This window comes from Myxocyprinus asiaticus, chromosome 10 (assembly GCF_019703515.2).
Source record: "Myxocyprinus asiaticus isolate MX2 ecotype Aquarium Trade chromosome 10, UBuf_Myxa_2, whole genome shotgun sequence".
NCBI classification, from domain to species: Eukaryota; Metazoa; Chordata; class Actinopteri; order Cypriniformes; family Catostomidae; genus Myxocyprinus; species Myxocyprinus asiaticus.
In genome coordinates, this window is record NC_059353.1 from 3,362,631 (window position 1) to 3,386,077 (window position 23,447).

The 23,447-nt window shown below is 37.8% G+C and overlaps 1 protein-coding gene across 4 annotated transcripts in view; it reads right to left on the minus strand.

Moving 5' to 3' along the window:
- Positions 1 to 9,135: 9,135 nt before the first annotated feature.
- LOC127446817 (kalirin-like) overlaps positions 9,136 to 23,447 on the minus strand; it is a 352,102-nt gene continuing 337,790 nt past the window's right edge. For all 4 annotated transcript variants that reach the window (XM_051708059.1, XM_051708058.1, XM_051708061.1 and 1 more), the window contains 7 exons: positions 21,704 to 21,825; positions 21,489 to 21,620; positions 19,215 to 19,379; positions 17,893 to 17,971; positions 17,593 to 17,793; positions 16,084 to 16,222; positions 9,136 to 12,870 (listed from right to left, as the gene is read on the minus strand). In XM_051708059.1, the coding sequence (XP_051564019.1) occupies positions 12,325 to 12,870; positions 16,084 to 16,222; positions 17,593 to 17,793; positions 17,893 to 17,971; positions 19,215 to 19,379; positions 21,489 to 21,620; positions 21,704 to 21,825 (1,384 nt within the window). In that variant the 3' untranslated portion in view covers positions 9,136 to 12,324. The remainder of the gene's footprint in view (positions 12,871 to 16,083; positions 16,223 to 17,592; positions 17,794 to 17,892; positions 17,972 to 19,214; positions 19,380 to 21,488; positions 21,621 to 21,703; positions 21,826 to 23,447) is intronic.

The window sequence follows — 23,447 nt, forward strand, 5'->3', positions numbered from 1 at the left end:
TAGTAAATGAGCATGTTTAAAAAAATTATATACAAGAAATACAAATGTCTTCAGTTTACCGTAAAAAAAGGCTTGAGGATTTAATAGGACCAATGCTGTGTGAATGTAAAGAAATTATGACATAGTACTGTTGTACTGTTGTACTACAATAAAAGTAACATATTCAATAATAATCATTCATTATTATATTACAATAATATAATACTGTTCGCTAATGAAATCTCTTAAGAGTTATCATGGACGTCCAAGCAAGACATTTTACATTTAATCATTTAGTATAATTTGTAGGTAAATATTGTTCATTCATCAGTTAAGTATTGAAATGTTGGTAATTTACCAATTTTAATATGATTATCACAAATTTATATTTAAGATGAATTATTGAATTATATTCCATGAACTCATGAAGTTTAAAACGTGACTTGATCATTTTAAATTTACAGAAACCCTGTTTTGCTGATAAGCAGTGTTACATGTTCAAAGGCCTTGTTGAATGCCCCAGCCTGCTTGTACAGCTATCCCCATAGGCAGAGCGTGTGTAAGGCTGGGCAAGGCTTAGTCTTCCCCTGGCCACGGGCATGATATTCGTATTAATGCTTATTAGGTACTGATCGGAAATTCCTATTGAATCTCCAGGATAACACTGCTCATAGCTGCACCAGTAAACTGTCTAGGATCAGTTTCCCCACCTCATATACAAACTTTAATTACTAGTGGGATGGGAAAGCTGACTCTAGATCATTGGCTGTGGCCAGATTCATCTTAAAACGTAAATCGCTTGAGTCACTGTGTGCATGGTGAATGTCTTTATTTCTGAAAGAATTTTACATTTTAAAACAAATATAAAATAACGTAGTGCAATTCGTACATTAATACATATTTATTAGATTATGGTAGCATTGAAACGAGTGTATCCACGTTTGTAACATTGCTTTTTAATTACATCCATTCACATTTAAATCAAAAACCAATCAAACTTGAAACAATCCAGCATGGAGATGACTGAAAATAAATTCATTATTTTTCCTTTAGCTTGTGAAGAAGACTCTTCCACTGGATTTTATCTTAACTTCCAAAACTTTAATTCAACTGCATGATTGCATAGGTGCAGCTGCATAGGTGCGGGACCACTTTTAACGGCGCAGGTCCAAACGGTTCAGTTTTTTATTTTTATTTTGTTGCGTTAGCAAAGAGTGCACTACCAATTATTTAATTTGTTGTTATGCTGATAAAATAAATCGTGCATATTTGCTTGCTGTAGCCTAATATTGAGTTTATCTACTGTTATTGACATCTGTGTAAATAACAATAGTTAACCATTTATTCATCTGGAAGGTTTTGTATGGAGTGTGAACATTTACAGTTGGTAGTAGATGTAATTTAATAAAACATTATGTCTTGAATGCAGGGGTTAAATAGATATTTTGGAGGTGGGGAACCTTAAAATCATGTTATTGCTGATTAACATCCATTCAGTTAAAAATATGGGTGTCTAAATATGTATGTAAAGACTGATCAGCCACAACATTAAAACCACCTGCCTAATATTGTGTAGGTCCCCCTCGTGCCACCAAAACAGCGCCAACCCGTATCTCAGAATAGCATTCTGAGATATTATTCTTCTCACCACAATTGTACAGAGCGGTTATCTGAGTTACCGTAGACTTTGTCAGTTTGAACCAGTCTGGCCATTCTCTGTAGACCTCTCTCATCAACAAGGCATTTCCATCCACAGAACTGCCGATCACTGGATGTTTTTTGTTTTTGGCACCATTCTGAGTAAATTCTAGAGACTGTTGTGTGTGAAAATCCCAGGACATCAGCAGTTACAGAAATACTCAAACCAGCCCATCTGACACCAACAATCATGCCATGGTCCAAATCACTGAGATCGCATTTTTCCCCCATTCTGATGGTTGATGTGAACATTAACTGAAGCTCCTGACCCGTATCTGCATGATTTTATTCATTGCACTGCTGCCACATGATTGGCTGATTAGATAATTGCATGGATGTTTGTTGGTGCCAGATGGGCTGGTTTGAGTATTTCTGTAACTGCGCGCTGTTTTGGCAGCACGAGGGGGACCTACACAAAATTAGGCAGGTGGTTTTAATGTTGTGGCTGATCGGTGTATATTCATAGGCCTGTATGCTATTTCATAGAATATATTTTTTTCTATCAGATGAATCTCTTTTACTGGGTTTCTGTTCTATAATTTGTCTGTCATTATTTAACTTAATTGTAAAAAATGTTATTTGATTTAGTATTTTACATTAAATGACAAAAAAAAAAAATGTAATAATGTTTTCAGATGTATTTTATGCATTTTATAAAAATCAGATGACAAATGGGACAAGTTTATCATCTTCTTGCCCGAGATAAGGCATCATCTTGCCTTTGAACATGCTTAACTAACCAGTTATTTTACAATTTAAAAGTAAATACACATTCTTAAGGGTTTACAGCATTGAAATAAACTAAGAAAAATTACTACTGCATATTGATATCAGAAATGGGTGAGCAGGTGATTCCATACAGTAGGCTATTTTGCAATTTCTGTGAATTAGAGATTGGACAACAGAACCATATAGAAGTGGAATGCGCATCTGCTGAGGTGCGCGGCCTCACGCCGCTCTTGAATAGCTCCTTCTACCAGCATGCGGAACTGACTAGAGTGAAGCAGCATAATGAACTTGAAATGTTTCTGAGCATAAAAGAAATAGAATAGACTGACAAACAAGCAAAGGTGCTAAACCCTTGCAGCCCAATTTAAGCCCTGACTGAATATACAGGTGCATCCCAAACCGCACACTTCTGCACTATTCTATGCCATTGTGTAGTGTAAGTAGTGCGAGTAGTACGTTTACACTGAAAATGCAGCTAGTAGAAGTGTACTTTAAGTACCCGGATGATGCACTTTTTCATCCGTCAAAACAGAGTGTGGAATGTTGGACACCTCATGCACTCAGCACATGCGGCTTGCTGTAGATAGCGGAAGGGGCGGAGTTACCTGGCAGCACTGCTGGTCTGACAAAACAGTTGTAAATAATGAAGAATGTAGCAGCAGGCAAAACTTCACTGGATACAGCTCCTTACAAATGTGAGTTGAATGCTTAACCATCACCCAATCTGTGTGAATAGGTATGATATTTGATATACAACTGAGGTTGGCTAACGTGCTAAAGCTAGCAGCAACAAATCACGTGCATTTGAAACATCAATTCCAACAGCTGTTAAATGGTGAATGCTTTTGCAAAGTTAAAAACTGTTAAGTGTTCCATTTGGGACGATACTACACTTTGAAAATCCATACACTACATGGCTGAGTGCATGACATATTTTATAAGTGCATAGTGTGTCATTTGGAACACAGCTTATGGCTCCAGATGGCAGTAACCAGGGGCAGACTGGCCATCGGGAGCACCAGGCGTTTTCCCTATGGGCCAGCCCGCTGCTGTGCAAGAACCTTCAATAAACTCTTAAAGATGAAGTTAATACAATGGATTTTATTTGAAAATATGAATTGGCTTTTATTTACTACACATTATCTCCATGCCTCACGTGGACCTCATTATTTGACATACAAATCACAGTAATGGTGACAACCAAAAATAACATATTAAGTATAAGATGAGCTCTGAATAATTACAAAATGACAAATAACTGCAAGTTACAACAAATACAATAACAGCAGTGTAAATAAAATTGGAAAACAATAAAGCTATGAGCAGTGCATAGTAATTTGCATAATTTATTCATATCGCAGGGAGCTGAAGTGCGGCTTGCTGAATAATGCTCACGCCTGATAAAAATGCAGAAAATAAGTCATGAAAAATATTACTTTGTGGCAATTTGAGGCTTGAGTCTTGAGGCTTCCTTTGTTTAAAGGATAGCAGAAACAGCACTTGTCAAAGCATAGGGCTTTTCACTTTTACTCAAGAATAATCTGGGGAAGGAATTAAAATACTGCAGATATAAAGACACAACAAACTCACATAGAGTGAAATATGAGCAATTAATCTGCAAAATATCTGCAAAGATCTACACTTTAAGATATATATATATATATATATATATATATATATATATATATATATATATATATATATATATATATATATATATATTGCAGTATATTTGTTTATATTTATATATGTACATATTCTGGCCAACTTTGTTTTCATAGATAAAAAAAAATTAAATAAAAAAAAAAAACATTTATACATGGTTGTGTGGGTAATTGACATGAAATTTTAAGCATTGTCATCAGTGTCGTGCTGTGTGATACTTTCTTCATCTAACTATTTTAAACAACATGTTATGATCTTGTATAGCTATATATACATAAATAATATATTATCATTATACTTGTTGTTTCCACAACCTCATATTAACTAAGATGATAATTTATTTGCACTTCTAGAAAAAGGTGATTAAAATCTTTATGCTGACTTGTCACAGCACCTAAAATACACACTTTCCCTTGTACTTCATGTACATTTTAACCTAACATCTGTATGTTATGTTGGGAAAAAAGTTTTTGGACATGTTATCTGTCTGAGCTTTAAAATGATTATTTTAGTGCTTTCTCTAAAAAAATCCACTCATCACATTTACAGTGGTTTTATTTGTTATAAAGTTATGACAATTTTTTTGCACTGGTTGGGCCCGTTGTCATGACTAGCAGTCAATAGAAATGTCTTTTTTTTTTTTTTTTTTTAACACAAAAATGTGAAATTGAGCTGAAAAATTAAATTAATGAGCCAGTGTCCAGTCCAATCTTTATGCTCCCTAGCAAATTGAAGTTTTTTTTTCCCCGATTAGCCTCACTAACAAGTGGCTTTCTTGTGTCACACAGCTGTTTAGTCCCAATCATGTAAATTCTCATCACATTGTGCGTGTGGAAATGCTCTTACTTTCACTATTAATCGTAGCCGTGAGTTCTACTGTCAATTTTTTACAATGTGACTTCACCAAGGGTTTTAGTGATCTCCGGTCACGATCCTTCAAGATTTTTTTCTGACCATATTTCTTCCACAGAGCTGACGGTTCACCACCATCCTTCCAGGTTTTAATAATGCGTTGGATAGTTCTTAACCCAATTCTAGTGATTTCAATAATCTTCTTAGTTTTCTTTGCTTGATGCAGACCAATAATTTGCCCCTTCTGAAACACAGTAGCATCTTTTCCACGACCACAGGATATGTCTTCTGACATGGTTGTTTAAGAAATGAGAAGCTACACACTGCATCAGTTAGGGTTAAAAAATTGTTGCCAGCTGAAACATATTAATCACTGTAATAATGGTCCAGTCATAGGCTCTTCAGTATCTGCTTATTTAAATCCAAACGGCAACTTTTTTTTGGCCAGGCAGTGACAATAAGCTCAATGAGTTTTTTTTTTTTTTTTTTTTTTTAATGAAGAGTGTAACTTTTTAATTATTCAGCAAAAACATGAAACTTTCGGCACAAATTTTATTTTATTTTTTCTTGTTTCAACCACTGGTATAAGTTATCTGGAGACCAGGGTACCATGTTGCTACAACGTTCTCCATGGGATAAATTAGCAAAAAAGTTTGAGGACATGGCCACAACATTCCTGGAACTATTTTAATAAATGGAACTTTACCAAGATGTCGTAAATTTGTCATAAAGCAATGTCACTCTGACAAAAGGACGACTATCTGGCGACATCATCAGAACAGACTGTGTTTACTGGGAATTCAGTAAAGGGGCAGCACAGCTGCTTAATTGCGCTGCATGAAACACTGCTGGAGTATTTTAGTATGCGTCATGGTTCCACGCTGTTCAGCCCAGATCTGTGTCCCTATCTTTCTGCTCTTTGTATCCTTATATTACTGCCTTTGTTTTGGTTTTGCTGTGGCCATGTGATGATGACCATTGCAGGGTTTCCATGCAGGGGCAATCTCTGTGATTGCTCATCAGTGCAATGAGCCACAGCTGTTCCCTATTCCCCTTGATTGCTATGTTTCCTATTTAAGCTCCTTGTGTTCACTGTTCTCTCTTCTCCCTTCGGCAGGGGAATCTCTCCATCAGGGTCTTCTCGTGTGAGTCACTCATATTCGCTGATGGGCTGGATTATGATGAGTTTACCCTTAAAGAATTCTTCAACCTTGGGATCAGTGAGCCTCTTGGCCCTTGGGAGGTTAAAGGGATGGAGATTCTGTCCTTTTGGGGATTTGTGGAGAACATCTGCCATTGCAGAAAGCTGTAACGCCAATCCCAGGTGGGGACTCCCCAAGTCTGCTTTCCCATCTCCCCACCCATGCCTGTCCAGTTCTTTGGTTCCCCTAAGACCCCTCATTGGAGGAAGAATGGTTCTGAATCATCAATCGCTGCAGCTCCCCCAGAGGCGTGAGTGCCAGCCCACATCACTAAGAAGGAAGAGGGAGAGGTTGGCTATCGCCTCATCTTTGCTGTGTTCTCTGTTCTGTGACAGTTCATATTTACCTGTCCTGGTGTTCAAATCACTGTACTGCTCACATTACTCAACAAGGTTTCTTGTCATCTTGTTGTAGCAGTGCACATATTACACAACAGATCCCAGACGAGGTGCACAAACGACAAGATCTTTGGCCAAGAGGCATCCCTGACCAACCCAAAAAAATTCTCACATAATTTCACAATCAGCTTGCTGTCCAAAAGTTGTCTCTTTACTGATTTTTGTCTGAAAAACAAAAGGAGATGAGAAAAATATGGCCCAAATAATGATTGGGAAGATGTGGGCAGGCTGTTTGTGTCTGTATTGGAAGTTAAGCTAAATAAAGGTAATTAAAACATAGCAGATAGCACAATGTCAAGTATAGTGCCCTGGCCATTTATTCACTTGTTAAATTCATTATTGTTAGTTTATAACAAAACACAATTATGATCAAATTATGACTTTCCATTTCTGTACAAAGATGCATGATAAGATGTGGTTGTCTGGAGCAGTTCACTGTTGTTTTTGCTTCATTCACACAACAAGATTATATGGCAATAATATAAAACATGCTTGAAAATATCGCCGTGACTGTGATGGCTCAAAACAGGCTTATATCATATCGATGAACTGCTCATACTTGATGAGCATCGCTGACTGTAGCAAGCACCAATTTGGATATGATCCGGGGGTTTTGTCACAGACCTCGGAAATCTGTCTGCGACAGCAAAATCCAACCAAAGATCATAGTGGTCTCTGCTCATTCTGCCGTCGACCACGTTGCCCATGTGGCTTTTTCCATCAGTCCTGCTCGGTGGACCTGCTCTCTGGCTCTTCTTACCTACCAACCTCCTTCCCCGGGTGAGTCAGCCTTTTTCCAGTGTCATTCTGCCACGTGACTCAGCTCTCCAGCTCTTACCCATGCTCTGTGGCTTTGCAGCTCCTTGCTGTCCTGGTTGTCTGACGGCGGCCTGTGGCTTAACTCTGGCTGCTAGCTGTCCACTTATCTTTGGACTGACCTGTCCGATTCATTAGTCCAGTCTGGTCCAACTTTCACCCAATGTTGCTTGCTAGTATTTCTGTGCCCTCCATCTCTTTTTCAATTATGTTTTTGCCATTCAGGCACCTTGCGAATTACAGGGGGTCCTGAATGTAACCGGAGACCCCATGGAAAGCTAATTTGTGCTTTTTTGGGGGGTCTCATTAAAATTAATGCCATTAACTTGATCGGAATCGGAGCTGATCAAGACCAGAGCAGTCTCTCTGACTCTCTCTCTTTCTTGCTCTTACCCCACCTCCACACGCACCCAATCAACGGACTTCACACAAGCGTTATCCCTCCAACCCCAAGAATGTAAACAAAGCACTGTTTATTAAACATTCAGTAACAAACAGCTCATATGAATCAAGAAAAAGAATATTTCAATTTTTAATCACAAATTGTACACACAGACTTCTATACAATCTTATTGAAAGGCTATATGCATGGAGTAGAGCAGATGTGGCTATATTCTTCAGATAACTCCTGAGATGGAGGCTGTCTCTGATTCACTGGTTTACACAGGAAACATCACAACTTGAGTGAGACTCAGTAGCTGCTTCAGACTATTTGATGTTAATATGTAATTAAACTAAATGTTATTATGCTGCTTGTTTTAGATGTGCTGATTTGAAACTAAGCCAAACCCATATGATGTTCTGACAGAGGTTAATATTGCAGAGCAGAAGCTTTATACAGCAGGTATACAGAAGTTAAACATGAGATAGAACTTAGCAATGGCAAAGTTACTGTGACGTCATTGATGTTGTGATTGTCCTACTGCAGTAGTCACAGGCGCGTCATGCGGTAATGTCATCATAATACACTGTGGCCCTGACCAATCAAGAGGGAAAAATAGTGATGTCAACTTTAGCATTGTGATGTGTTGTGTCAAATAAATGCATTTTTGATAGATCTGTCCATAGCAGTGTTTCTGAATCTCTTTCACCAGAGACAAATTTGAGGGAAAGAGTGGTTTCTAAGTGAACATGTATGTCATGTAATCTCCGTTAAACCGGTCTTGAACACTCTTTCTACATTGGACGCATTGCAGCGGCTTAAGGCTGTCTACACTGGACATGTAGAAGTGAACAAATCACGTGCAGATAACACAGACCAATCAGTTATGAGCGCAAGTAGACATAAGCAATGGTTAATTGGATGAATAACCTGTATCCTATTTTACTTTCAACAGAAATCTATTGCAATATACATTTACTTATTTAATTCTTACATATGATATTATACACATCTGATATTTGTAAGTAAAATAATTGTATTTCAGATGGGATAATAAAAGTGGCTTGAGCACCTCCGCAACGCATCAGAAATAGAACTGGGTGTCCTTACATCCAGTGTTGACAGTATCATTGTTTACAGTGGGAGAAATTTACTTTTGATGCAATGTTCGAGTCCATTGTAGTCAGGGTGTTAGGCTACTCTCCCTGTCATAGTAGTATTTTACAGTAATAGTGGTTATAAAGTGTTTCTTCAGAGTGTGTTCGCTGATTTGGTCACATTATCATCTGAAAGAGTTTGTTAAATTATGTGTATCTGACTTGTCAAAGCTGATACTGTATATGACTGACATGACATTCAGTTGGACACCTCTGACCGCACATATAACATACAGAACTATAGTTGAACACTACAGTCAAATGTAAATATGTCTTATTTAATAACACATGAAATACCTGGACATTCCTACAATACATCAATATGTTAAAAATAATAAATAAACAGAGTTTAAGGCTTTGGGGTTCTACCTGGACATTGTGTAGGGATTTCGTTGAAATGAAATAAATAAGTGCTGAACTTAAACTGCTCAAGTTAACTGAAACAACAACATTCAAATAAAGAAACAGAAATACAATCACAAACATTCTTGGAACAATTCATCATATTCTATTTAATGACATTCAGAATTGGCTAAAAACTGCCCCACTAAATAATCTACATTGGTGATGAATCTCAAATCATGAGGTCAGACTTCGCAAACTGATTTTACATGGTGGACGTTCAATTCTTTCTACATGCAGTTATATTTGTACAATAATTCTTACCTGTAATATTGTACATCCTTTTAGCTTGGTGAATTTGTGAAAAATAGATCTGCTGAATCAAAGATAATGGATAACTCCTCAAACACTTTCTATACAACTTTGACTTTCTTGCTTTCAACTGACCACAATTAATTCAAGGAATAGTTCACCCAAAAGTGGAACCTTCATGTCGTTCCAAACCTGCATGGCTTTCTTTCTTCTGACGGATGTTATCAAAATGTGCATGCAATGAAATTGAATGGGGACTGATGATGTTGAGCTCTATAAAATAAAAGTATTCCATACGGCTCATGCACTATATTCCGAGTCTTATGAAGCTCTGTTTTCCAACTGCTGTGTTCTGATCGTCGTGTGACAAGCAGTAACGTTAAGCATTATTGACATCACATCTAGTGTGAGGTGACTTCATGCAGCATATTTGAATATAAGTGAAGTCAAATAACATTTATGAGATACAGCGGAGGGCAAAATGTTTTGGTGAATATGAACTTATCTGGTCTGGTCTGTTCCACACACAAAACTATTGTATGATGTCAGCAGCCTTTCATGGTGCTTTTTGTCCTTTTAAAGACACCAATATACTTATAGAAAAATTGAAGAACGAACGGGTGTGACGTGATTTCGAACAAAATCTGGCAAAAATAGAAGGTGCTTTTAAGTTTGTTGCAGTGGTTTGAAACAGATTGCCAGCATTAACTTTTTTTCTTTCCTTTCCTTTCAAATACTGCCTTAATACTGCCTGTTAAACACCTACTTACTGCCATTGGTTCACGTCATCGTAGGGTGTGATCCGGTGCTCCACCTACCATACTTTGACGCCAGCATCTATTTCCGGTTAATATTTTCACACTTACAAAAATCATGTGTTCTGCCAAACCTTTGTGGCAAACTTGCCGCAGATTTGCCACTCATCAGATTTTTCCAGCAAGTTTGCCAGAACTCTAGATTTTTTTGTAAGTGTGGAACTCAATCAAGATAAGTTAACATGAATACATCCCAGATAGCACACATACATCACCCAAACATCTATTTGATGTGTGTGTTTACATCTGGAGGACGTATTTTTAATGTTGTTTGCTCATCTGCAATACATTTATAAGACGTATGTCAATAAGTATGTCTCGGATGTTGAGACATTCAGCAGATGTCTTCAAGATGTTTATGATTTAGTATGTTTTAAGATGTTTAGCATTATTAGATTGTGGTGCTTTCCAGATATTTAGATGTATGTGTGCTATCTGGGATTGGAGTGCAGAGTTACCACCATTTTATACACAATCCGTTTTCATACACCAGTACAGTATTATCAATGTCTTTCTTTAAAAAAACAAGTAAAAGAAACTTTCTCATGATAATATGTGGATTCTATTTATATAAAATACAATAACAAATGGTAACCGGTGCATATGAAGTCCAGGTATAGCATGTTAGCATTAGCGCCATCAATGCAGAATGTAAACATGACAAATTACACATTATCTACCGCATATATCTTTCAACAATCATCAGTTGGTTAAACAGCTTTTTTCACTGATCACATGTGGATTCTGTTTATAGAATGAGGCATAAAGTCACTGATAACACATTTTAATGTCATATTGGTTGATGTTGTAGATGTAGTCTGTAGGACAGCGTGTCATATTTAAATGCTAAACGCCTCCCCCAGTGGCATGGGTAGTGTCCAAATGTTCACAAATAGTGTACCTTTTATCTAGCTCTGAGCAAAGAACGAAGAGGGAATTCGCCATGACTGCACTGATGCCTTTAGAGATTGACAGCCTCAGTCCCCACTCACTTTTATTGTATGGAAAAGATCACTTTTAACATTCTGCCAAACAACATATTTAGTGTTCCACAGAAGAAAGTCAGTACAGATTTGAAAAAAATAGAAGTACAGATTTGGAACAAATTGAGTGAATGATGAAAGAATTTACATTTTTGATTGAACTATCCCTTTAATACTTTCCAAAACAACTGATCATAAAACAATACTGAACTACAGGTCTGTTTAGGACTAGCAAAGCTCAAAAAACATCATCCTAAAACCCTAATTATGAGGTTCATTGATGTCACTATCCCTTCAGTAGCTCTGCCCGGAATTCCAGCATCCCACAAATCCATATGATTTCCTTTAAAAGTGTTTATCTCCCAGGCCGCATTTAAAGAAATATTCCGGGTTCAATATAAGTCAAGCTCAATTAGCAGCATTAGTGGCATATTGTTGATTTCCACAAAAAATAAAGCAAAAAATCTGGGTTACATTGAGGTATTTACAATGGAAGTGCATGGGGCCAATCTGTAAATGCTGAAATACTCACTGTTTCAAAAGTATAGCCACAAGTCATAGTGTCAACATGATTTTAGTGTGATAAAAGTGCTTACTAACCTTTTCTGTGTAAAGTTATATCCAATTTTACAACTTTATTGCCATTACAATACACATACATTCCATGATAACACATAGAACATTTACGTCTTAAAACATTTAGGTCTTTGAAATGGTGTGTATTTTCATTCACTTCTAAGTGACTTACTGTAACTGCTTTTTTTTTTTCTTTTTCTTTTTTTATATATATATATATATATATATATGTATATAAATGAGAGATGAGTCTAAATAAATTTCTGTGGTAATCAGCACTATGCCAAAAATGCTTTTGATTAAGCTTTACATGTTTTGAACCCATAATATTTCTTAAAGAAGTTCCACTCTGTAGGAAACATCATGTAAGTGCACATCTGAAATGATATCATGTAAATGACTTCAGTCTTGACTTGTTTCATAATGTGTGACCCATACTGCTGCTGACTAGTCCTTTAACATTAGTTACCGGTCTGACATCATGTAGCTGTTTGCGTCTGTCTATGAATGCAGCGAGTCTGGCAGTGTCCAGCGGCGTTTTGGAGTAATCTCCGCTGTGAGCACTGACCCACGGGTGCTGCAGGCATGTGGCTGAGCTCGGTCTCTTACGGGGGTCCTGGTGAAGCATGGACACAATGAAGTCTCTGGCGGCCTGGCTCACCCCGCAGAAGTACTCTTCAGGAAAACAAAAGTCCAGCCTGCAGATGTTGACGCAGGTCTCCTCCAGACTCTCATCCAGAAACGGTGAGACACCGCTGAGCATGACATATGCCAGCACCCCCACGCTCCACACATCTGTGGTAAGGGACACTGGAGTGCCCTGTATGAGCTCAGGAGCAGCAAACTCAGGGTTCCCCAGGAGCAGATGCACATAGCGGTGAGCCGAGATCTGCACAGCATCACCCAGATCTGTAAGCTTCACGCAGGGTACTGGCACGTGCAGGTCCACCAACAGGTTTTCAGGCTGTAGGAGAAGAAAGAGGTAAAGATCAGACTAAACTCTCCTTTGGTAGTATAGTCACCTGTACATTCCATGTCCATGTTGGAGAAGCCACTGAAATTATAAAGTTATACACTAAAAATTATTAAAGATTTTCAACCCTCTGAGATCCTCCAGGTACCGTTTAAAGGAGCTTCAAACATCCTATAGGGTCATACCTTGTGATCCCAGCCAACCCATCTGTTGACCATAACCTCACTATTCATTTTGGTTCAACTACACTAACACCGACCAGAACAGCTCGGAATCTGGAAGTGGTGGTAATTTTAATGCCCACATCTCATCAACCGCCCGGTCTTGCAGATTTGCACTTTACAACATCATGAAATGAACATTTTCTGTCTGAATATTTATTTTAAAAAAAAGGATGAACTTCCGATTCATCGTCACAAAGGTACGCCAAATTGTATGTAGCGTGTGTGGCCACTTTTACGAAAACAGCTATAACTCTTGAACGGAATGAGATATTATCACCAAATTTGGTACACTTATGAATGGGGTCATTCTGAGGAAAAGGCCACTGCCTGTTGGTGGCGCTATAGGTGCCATCAAAATCTATGAGAACAGTCACATATCTTTAAAATCATGGCTGCCATCAACCAATCAAATTTCAGCAGCTATTAGATAGGGTTAAAAAAAGGCCTATTTTTCTCTTGGCTCAAGAGGTCTGTGCAAAATTTGAAAACAAATTGGCCACCGGGAGGCGCTATCATGTTTTTCATGCATGTAAATGGTTGTATATATGGGTGTGTTTCACACAGACTCACATTATTCATAGCATATGATCGATCTCTTTATTCTGAACAACTTTGCCTCAAGAACCATTGGTGTGAATCAAATCGTTTGTTAAATATTTATGATTATTTAAAAAAAGTGTTGTTGTTTTTGTTTCCTATTTTTGGACTCCCACCATTAGCAATATAATGCAACAAGTGATACTGAAGTCAGTTGATTTTAGTAATAGACCTACCCATCTCTGTGTAAAAATAAAATGATGTCACTGTCTATACGGTTGTCTATACTACAGGTCAAAGTTATACGGTTAAGCTTTGACCTGTAGTTTTGCACCAAAACCCAATGTTAAAATTGTTCTAATGACCCTCCTCTACAAAACTGATTTCTCAGTAAATATTGATCCATGTCATTCATATTTAAGCTTTCATAATCATCACCTTCGTTCAGAAAAAGTATGAATAAAATAAAAAACAATTGCCAAGCAAGGCTCTGAAATTTGGTTGATTTAACATTGAATAACCATATTTCAAGAGCCTCAATGCCTTTCACTTATGACTGGTTTTCTGAAGGAACCAATGACAACCTCACCAGGTTTTCCAGTGGGTCCCAGTGTTGCATCTGTGGAACCTCAAATGGTGCCCTGTGAATCTTTAAATTTACACTTTTAATTTCATTTATACAGTGCACATCAAGCTATACTACACTGTTTTTTTAAAAAAGTAGTTAGCTACACTACAAGCGACCAACAAACAAACAACATCTTTAGTTTGTACTGTTAGACTTATACTTGTACAACTTATGTATTACTATCACAGATTTCAGATTATTTAATTTATTTCCAAAATCAGACAAGTATTTAACGGGCACAGAAAAAATAAGGATCAATTTGAGGATTACGGCCAAAGTTTACTCCGTTTTTCTTCGTGCTGCTACAGTATGTCTCACGCACAGTTAACGTGACACAGATTTGTCTGCATTCAGCCTAGGTTTTCTAGACCCGCTAACAGTCTGTGCAAAGTACAAGGGTATGCTTAGTTTTTCCTGGTGCAGTTCTGTCTTGCGCACAGTCGAGCGCAAACCATACGCTACTCACTGCCACGGAGTGTTTTGGAGCTGAGTGACATGCTCAAGCTGGGGATTGTGGGATTGACAGTGGAGCAAAGCAAGTGTTAAGAGCACTTGAGAGCGTCAAAAAAGTTTATGCACATTAAGAGTGAAATCATATCATTATGTTTAATTCAGACTTTAAACATACTTCAAATGAAGATTGCACGCATTCATTGTGGCAGTGCTGTGGCTGGGTTTAATGGCTGGGTTTAAGTTTAATAAATCAACACGTTTATATATTTTGGGCATTCAGAAATAAAGTCTCCATCTATTCAACTCTAATCGTGCATATATATATATATATATATATATATATGATTATATAATTGCTTCTGTACTAAAAGCAATCCTAGACAATACACTTTCGCTGTACCTGTTACAGACACGCCCTAAATCGGCAGCTCTCTAGTGTTCTAAGTAGCATTGAGCAGATTTCTTGTATGCCATTGGACACGTTCAGTCTTTCAAAGTACTCTTTCAGGGTGCCTACACACTAGAATTAATGCTGCATCAGAGAATGCTGTGAATGCATTGATTTCAAAGGGGATGGTGCGTCGGAAGCAGGGATGGATTGCCGACCTGGCCAATGGGACCAGTGCCCAGGGGCCCTTGACTGCCCGGGGGTTCCCTGGGCTTTAAGATTGCGTGATTCAGTTTGATGATCCCCCTGCTCAACAACTTAACACCCCCGCCCAATCAACAACTTTTGGGCATGAAAACGAAAACACACCCACCCCCCTCATCCCCGCACTCTGGTGTAGGAATCCATTGACCAATGGGATCTCGGAGAGACAGGACTAGTTGCACTGTGAAATCGAATAAAAAAACATGGCGGACAAACTCAAACTTGTGGTGTATACATTCCCTGTCCTCTATTATCATTCTCTGTCAGGCTAAAAAGATAGTAGTTGTGCAGATAAAGCCCGGAGAAGAGTTTCAATGTTTACTAGTACATTGTCAAAAATATTTCTTTTAAATATCTCTATTCGTGACCACCTCCTGGGCTTCACGCAGACAGTCCGTGCAAACTGTGCTGATGACGAAATTGACCTCAGAATGGTCTTTTACCAGAATAAGATGACAACTGTCATAATTCCTAAATGGATTCATGTGCTCACAAATTTGAAACAGCTGAGCTGCTGTAACACTACTGTTTCAGTGGTGACATGTAGTTAATTTTGTAGAGTCACTAGGATGATACACCAGTAAGTACATTTTTGTAAGTACATGTGTTCAGTATGTCTAATACTAGAAAAAGAAACACGACTGAATTCAAGGCATTATAATTCACAATTGCATGCTGCTGAGTACACATGTGATTGTGTAATATTTCACCTTGAGGTCCAAATGAGCGACTCTGCAGGTATGCAGGTGCTGCAGAGCTTCCAGTGTGTCTTTAATGAAAAAAGCCACCTTCTCCTCCATTAACTCATCATGAGCCACCAGATAATCCAACAGACGACCATCCTCAACTCTAAACATATAAAAACAATCACAGCACTGAATTCAGTCTTTAAAACCAATTAAATAAATACTTAAGATAAATCATACACCATTAAAGCCCCAAAATAAGCATCACAATTATATAATAATTCATTTTAATTATAATAAAATTATACAAAATAATATTAAACAGAAATTTCCCACTCTAACTTAATTCAGATATTTCTGTCAATGACTTAAAGAAAATTAATTGAAATAAACTACAATATAAAAAAAAATAAATAAATAAAAATAAAAAAAAGAATACAAAAATGTAAATAAAATAAAATAAATTGAAAATAAACAATAACATTAAATTCTTTAGTCTATAACTGATGTGTGTAAAAGAATATCCTTTATTTGAACAGAAAAAGAATGTAAAAGTGCTACAGTAAAAAAAAATTTATTGGTTAACAGACACCTTAACAAACACAGTAAAAATGATAAATATGATAAATATTTGACTGTTAATACTAATAATTAAAAAGGCATGATTTCAATCGCTTTATTCATTTAAACTGCACAATGAGGACTTTAAGACATTTTAGCATTTTCTGTTACAGCATAATTTTCTTTAAAGCTGATTTGAAACGATGTGTGTTGTGCTATACAAATAAAAATTACTTGAATATTGAAAAAAAAACATTGCTTTTTTACATGTAAAAAGTATGATTTTACTGTATAATTATCAGAAATATTTATCTTATGTTTAAGAAAAGAATACATGTACTTCTACGGTAAACTATTGTTAAAATTATAGTGAAAAACTATAATTGGGCATTCCCAGAATTCCCTGCGTGACCCATCACATTTCAATATATTTTATGGAAATAAATGCTGCTTCTTATTTTTGTTATCAATTATGCACATTGAGGTGTTCTATGTTATATTTGATGTAGTTTAGTTAATGTTTATTGCATTATTTTAGTGTCACATTTGTTACCCTGTTGGTGTTTATGTGAGTAACACTGTGCACTGTCTCTGCATCTGTTTTAGTCATTTCTCCTGGAAGAGCCACTCTTGATTAACTTTAAGTCATCATGTGGCCTTTTGTTACTATGGCATTTAACAATATATTTTAAAGTGAAAAGCTCCAGAAGGTTGGTAGTTCCAGAAGGCTGGTATATTAAAGTTGACATCATTTAATATTTATAAACAGTAATGAACTGTAGAACACAAAGCCACAAAAATGACATCCCATAATGCCTGAAACATAGTCACTGTGTTTTTTAAGGTGAATTTCTGGCAACCACAGCTGCCAGTATTTGACCGTAAATTTAACCGATTATTTTTTTGTATTTATTTATTTACAGTGTGGGCTGTAAATGTAAGTGTATTTGCTTTCTAAATGTATTAACTTACAGCTCAAGAACCAGCATGTATGCTGTGGGCAATTCATAGGTGTCAACTAGCGCCACCAGCTGTGGATGTTGGACGTGACGCAGGATATCAGCTTCATGGGCCACCTGCTCTTTCTTTTGCATCTTCTTATTGACAAACTTCACAGCAACCTCCTTCTTACTGGATTTACTCAAACACCTCCTGACCACAGAGAAACGACCCCTACAACAGAGCAGAGCAAACGTGAGATGACGTCTGATATTGTTATTAGCAGGGTGAAGGGCATTTGGTTGCATTTTAATGAAGGCAAAAACTGTTTACCGTCCAATTTCACATATTTCTGTGAACGCAGATTCAAAGTTGTCTTTCCACTGGATTCCAGTGCCATCATATATCGAGGCTTTATAGAAGGGAAGAAATTTGGTGTAAAAAAATAAATAAAAAATCACCACAGGTTTTAAACAGATGAATCCAATGTTGAAAATAATGCATTCATTTTAATGAATTTACTGCTATAATTTTAACTAAACAGTTACTGTTCTAAAAAATAATGTTACTTGTGGTACTTACAGGATTTCATTTACAATTACAATTTATTTGAACTTGAAGGACTGAAAGGACAATTTGGTGTCTACACTGATCAGCCAAGGCATGGATTTTACAAGACCCCTGACGGTGTCCTGTGGTATCTGGCACCAAGACATTAGCAGCAGATCCTTCAAGTCCTGTAAGTTGTGAGGTGGAGCCGTCATGGATCGGACTTGTTGGTCCAGCACATCTCACAGACGCTCAGTTGAATTGAGATCTGGGGAATTTGGAGGCCAGAGCAACACCTTGAACTCTTCATTATGTTCCTCAAACCATTCCTGAACAATGTGTGCAGTGTGGCAGGGAGCATTATCCTGCTGAAAGAAGAATACCATTGCAATGAAGGGGTTTAGCTGGTTTACAATGATGTTTAGGTAGGTGGCACATGTCAAAATGACATTCACATGAATGGCCGGACCCAGGGTTTCCCAGCAGAACATTGCCCAGAGCATCACACTCCCTCCACTGGCTTGTCGTCTTCGCATAGTGCATCTTGGTGCCATCACTTCCCCAGGTAAACGGCGCACACGTACACGGCCGTCCAAGTGATGTAAAAGAAAACTGGACTCATCGGACCAGACAACCTTCTTCCACTGCTCCAAGGTCCAGTTCCGATGCTCGCATGCTCATTGTAGGTGTTTTCGACGGTGGACAGGGGTCATCATGAGCACAAAATTTTCTGTGACTTGTGCCACAGGAGACCTTCTGTTGGTTTGGACCAGACGGGATAGCCGATTCAGTAGATTCATTGCCCTCATGAATCGATGAGCCTTGGGTGCCCAACACCCTGTTTGTGGTTTGTCCCTCCTCCGACCACTGTCGGTAGGTACTCACCACTGCTGACCAGGAGCACCCCACAAGCCTTGTCGTTTCAGAGATGCTATGACCCAGTCGTTTGACCATAACAATTTGGCCCTTGTCAAAGTCGCTCAGGTCTTTAATCCTGCGTTCAACACGTTGACTAAGAGAACTGCTTTATATGGTAAATGTCGAAACGAGTTTAATAACTTCGTAAACTCTGTATGAGTCATACAAAATGTATTTGTGATCCTCACCTGTGCTGGGTAACGTCACCATGTTTGAGGGTTCACTGGGTGGGCTGATGCCCCAGGGGTTACTGGCACTGACCCTGAACTGATAATGCCCACCAGGAATCAGATTCTCAATCTTCACACACACATCTGCAGTGGAGACCACCGACTGCTGCCACACCAGAGAGTCTACATTCAAATATACACACACATAGTGTGATTAAAACACAAAGCCAGAACATTGTTACCTTCATTCATTTGTTTTTAATGAAAAATCTTTATAGGCTTTACAGATTTTAGGATGTTTCAATAGGTGAATAGAGAAAAGGAGACATGTCCATTTATAATGCATGAACATAACTTAAGTCTATAAGACTATCTTTGCAATAATACTTAAACAGACAAATTCTAGTGATATTCTACACTTTTGTAGCAGTTATTTTTCCTCTGAAAAATAGTTACAGTGTTAGTCAAGGTTTCTTGCACATCAACAGTCATAACTTTTTAATGTTAATCATGACCATTTTCCACCCTCTCTCTGATCCTTGTAAATTAAAAAGTGTGTTTTAATACCGTACCTTTAAGACTTCTGTGTGTATATGACTTTTGTCATCATTGGCTAACCTCCATGTACCGGTACTGTCGTTTATCAAGTTGTGTCAAGTTGATGAATACTTGAATAGGTGTTGGTTAATGTGGGCAGTCATATGTTAATGAGCTGGTGGTTGTGATGTCATAACCATGAAGCTTTCTGATTGAGACATTTTTAGTCTTTTTAGTTGGTTTTTAGTTCTAAGAGTCAGAGCATATCATCTAGTGTGCTACTAAAAGTTGGTCAAATTAACTTTCTGCAGATTTACACATTTAAAAATGACACTTTTTACTTGGAAAATGGAACAAAAAGACTGGTGACACATCTTACACTTAGAGGCATATCCAAGATTTGTCCAATCAAATGCTGTCTAGAATAAGAATGTCCCTCCTACTAACACCATCAGCCAATGACTAGCAATAGCTTGCAGTAGTGTTGTCACGATACCAAAATTTCAGTAGTCGGTACCGATGCCAGTAAAAATTTCGATACCACTGCAAAAATATGCAAATATGGTTATGTGCAATTGAACATACTCCTTTAGCCTATTCAAAGTTAAATTTCAATGTAAATAGTAAATTAAAAGAATGTTTTCTGCAAGTGTTTCTCAGTTAAGTATGCATTGCTTAAGTGTTTTTAATTAGGGCCCTTCTGAAATCTGTTTTATTGTTTCCTAAATTCTCTATTCTTTTTTTAAAATTAATAATTTATCTAGAATTTCATGTTTAAAAGCTTAATATAATTTAATCGTCAAAATTGTTTCCAATCAAATTAATTCTAAAAACTTTTAAAGATTTTTGCAAGTAAAAATAGAACAATTACTTACCAACATACCATACCAACAGCACTCTTGCTTGTGATATATTGCTTAGATATTATTATTATTATTATTATTATTATTACAGTGAATATTACATTTTACTATACAGTTGTAATATATTTCTGTTGCAATTTCTTCAATTTCAGGTGTAAAAAATGGGACAAGTCCTTCTGTATCTCTGTCCCCAACTTGTTCCAATTGCAATTTCAATAGGAAACAAATCAACAAAGGACACAGGAAATCGACATGTTGTTCCGAAAGATCATGCACCCTGAAATCAACCCCATTTAGCTGAATTACTGACAAGCGGCATCCCCATTAGACATTTTTGCATCAATTCAAGCCTGAACACATTATGCTACCGTTGTGCTGCGCTGCTCATCATCCTTCAAGATATGGGTTCTGGACCCATGGAAACCAGGAAGTAATCACGTTCACATAAACAATGGTGAGAGCCATACAGAGGTTGCATCTTTGCTCTGAAATGACATTTCTACTCCACCGATGGTTATATTTAGGGTTTGGGTTAGAGTTTATAAAATATGCATTCCTGATCACTGTATTACATAATTTACTACTAAATTTACAGCATGCTTTTGGAGCCAAAACACCAGAAACTGGAGCTCACACATGGCCATATGTTTTACAACACTTCCAGCTTCAGCCACTTGGGGCAGTGAATAGAATATCTGTGAAGCACAGACCGATTTCAGCAGCAGAACTTTCGAGCTACTGTCATCGAATTCACAGTGCGATTAGTCTGGTTCGTCAAGCCATTTCACAGGGTCTTCAAATCTTTGTCTGTCATTACAAATCTCAGGCAGTGGTTCTCCCAGTGGATATCTGTCAGTGTTGTTAAGCTGGGACTGCTCGTGTCATTGTTTACCTTCCTGTCTGTACTCCACAGTGTAGCTGGAGATGGCAGAGTTTCCTGAGCTGGATGGAGGAAGCCAGTGGACGATCACAGCTGTGCTGCTGGCTTCCTGTGCCACAGGCCGAGCAGGGGCTGCTGGGATACCTGCACCACATCACAATTGTCAGTAAAACATGCTGAAAGATCAGCTGAACATTTCACATCTTTATCTCTTCATGTCTCTTCACCTTGTACTTTAATAGAGGCAGATGATGAGGAAGTGCCGTGCTCATTAACAGCCACACAGGTGTAGATGCCAGTGTCCTGCGGCATCAAATTACAGATTTTCAACACTATATCACCTGTATCCCTACAGATCAACAGAGAGAGAAAGAGAGAGAGAGAGAGAGTTACTTTCAGGAGAGAGACAATGAGCATATTATACAGTTGAAGTCAGAAGTTTACATACACCTTAGCCAAATACATTTAAACTCAGTTTTTCACAATTCCTGACATTTAATCATAGAAAACATTCCCTGTCTTAGGTCAGTTAGGATCACTACTTTATTTTAAGAATGTGAAATATCAGGATAATATTAGAGAGAATGATTTATTTCAGCTTTTATTTCTTTTATCACATTCTCAGTGGGTCAGAAGTTTACATACACTTTGTTAGTATTTGGTAGCATTGCCTTTAAATTGTTTAACTTGGGTCAAATGTTTTGGGTAGCCTTCCACAAGCTTCTCACAATAAGTTGCTGGAATTTTGGCACATTGCTCCAGACTGAACTGGTGTAATTGAGTCAGGTTTGTAGGCCTCCTTGCTCGCACACACTTTTTCAGTTCTGCCCACAAATGTTCTATCGGATTGAGGTCAGGGCTTTGTGATGGCCACTCCAATACCTTGACTTTGTTGTCCTTAAGCCATTTTGCCACAACTTTGGAGGTATGCTTGGGCTCATTATCCATTTGGAAGACCCATTTGTGACTGAGCTTTAACTTCCTGGCTGATATCTTGAGATGTTGCTTCAATATATCCACATATTTTTCCTTCCTCATAATGCCATCTATTTTGTGAAGTGCACCAGTTGCTCCTGCAGCAAAGCACCCACAGAACATGATGCTGCCACCCCCATGCTTCACAGTTGGGATGGTGGTCTTCGGCTTGCAAGCCTCACCTTTTTTCCTCCAAACATAACGATGGTCATTATGGCCAAACAGTTCAATTTTTGGTTCATTAGACCAGAGGAAATTTCTCCATAAAGTAAGATCTTTGTCCCCATATGCACTTGCAAACTGTAGTCTGGCTTTTTTATGGCGGTTTTGGAGCAGTGTCTTCTTCTATGCTGAGGAGCCTTTAAGGTTATGTCGATATTGGACTCGTTTTACTGTGGATATAGATACTTGTCTACCTGTTTCCTCCAGCATCTTCACAAGGTCCTTTGCTGCTGTTCTAGGATTGATTTGCACTTTTTGCACCAAACTACTTTCATCTCTAGGAGACAGAATGCGTCTCCTTCCTGAGAAGTATGATGACTGCGTGGTCCCATGGTGTTTATACTTGTGTATTATTGTTTTTACAGATGAACATGGTACCTTCAAACATTTGGAGGTCCACAATTTTTTTCTGAGGTCTTGGCTGATTTCTTTTGATTTTCCCATGATGTCAAGCAAAGAGGCACTGAGTTTGAAGGTAGGCCTTAAAATACATCCACAGGTACACTTCCAATTCAGTACACCTCCTATCAGAAGCTAATTGGCTAATTGTCTAAAGAATTGACATCATTTTCTGGAATTTTCCAAGCTGCTTAAAGGCACAGTTAACTTAGTGTATATCAGTGGTGGGCCGTGCATTTAAGGCCTTCAGTGTGATTCATGCAATTAAGAAAACACAGATTCACAATGAATAAGACACCCTATGCCTTTGGGCATCATACATTATGTCGCAGCTAACTAATAATACCAACTGACATTTTAAAAACACGTCCATGC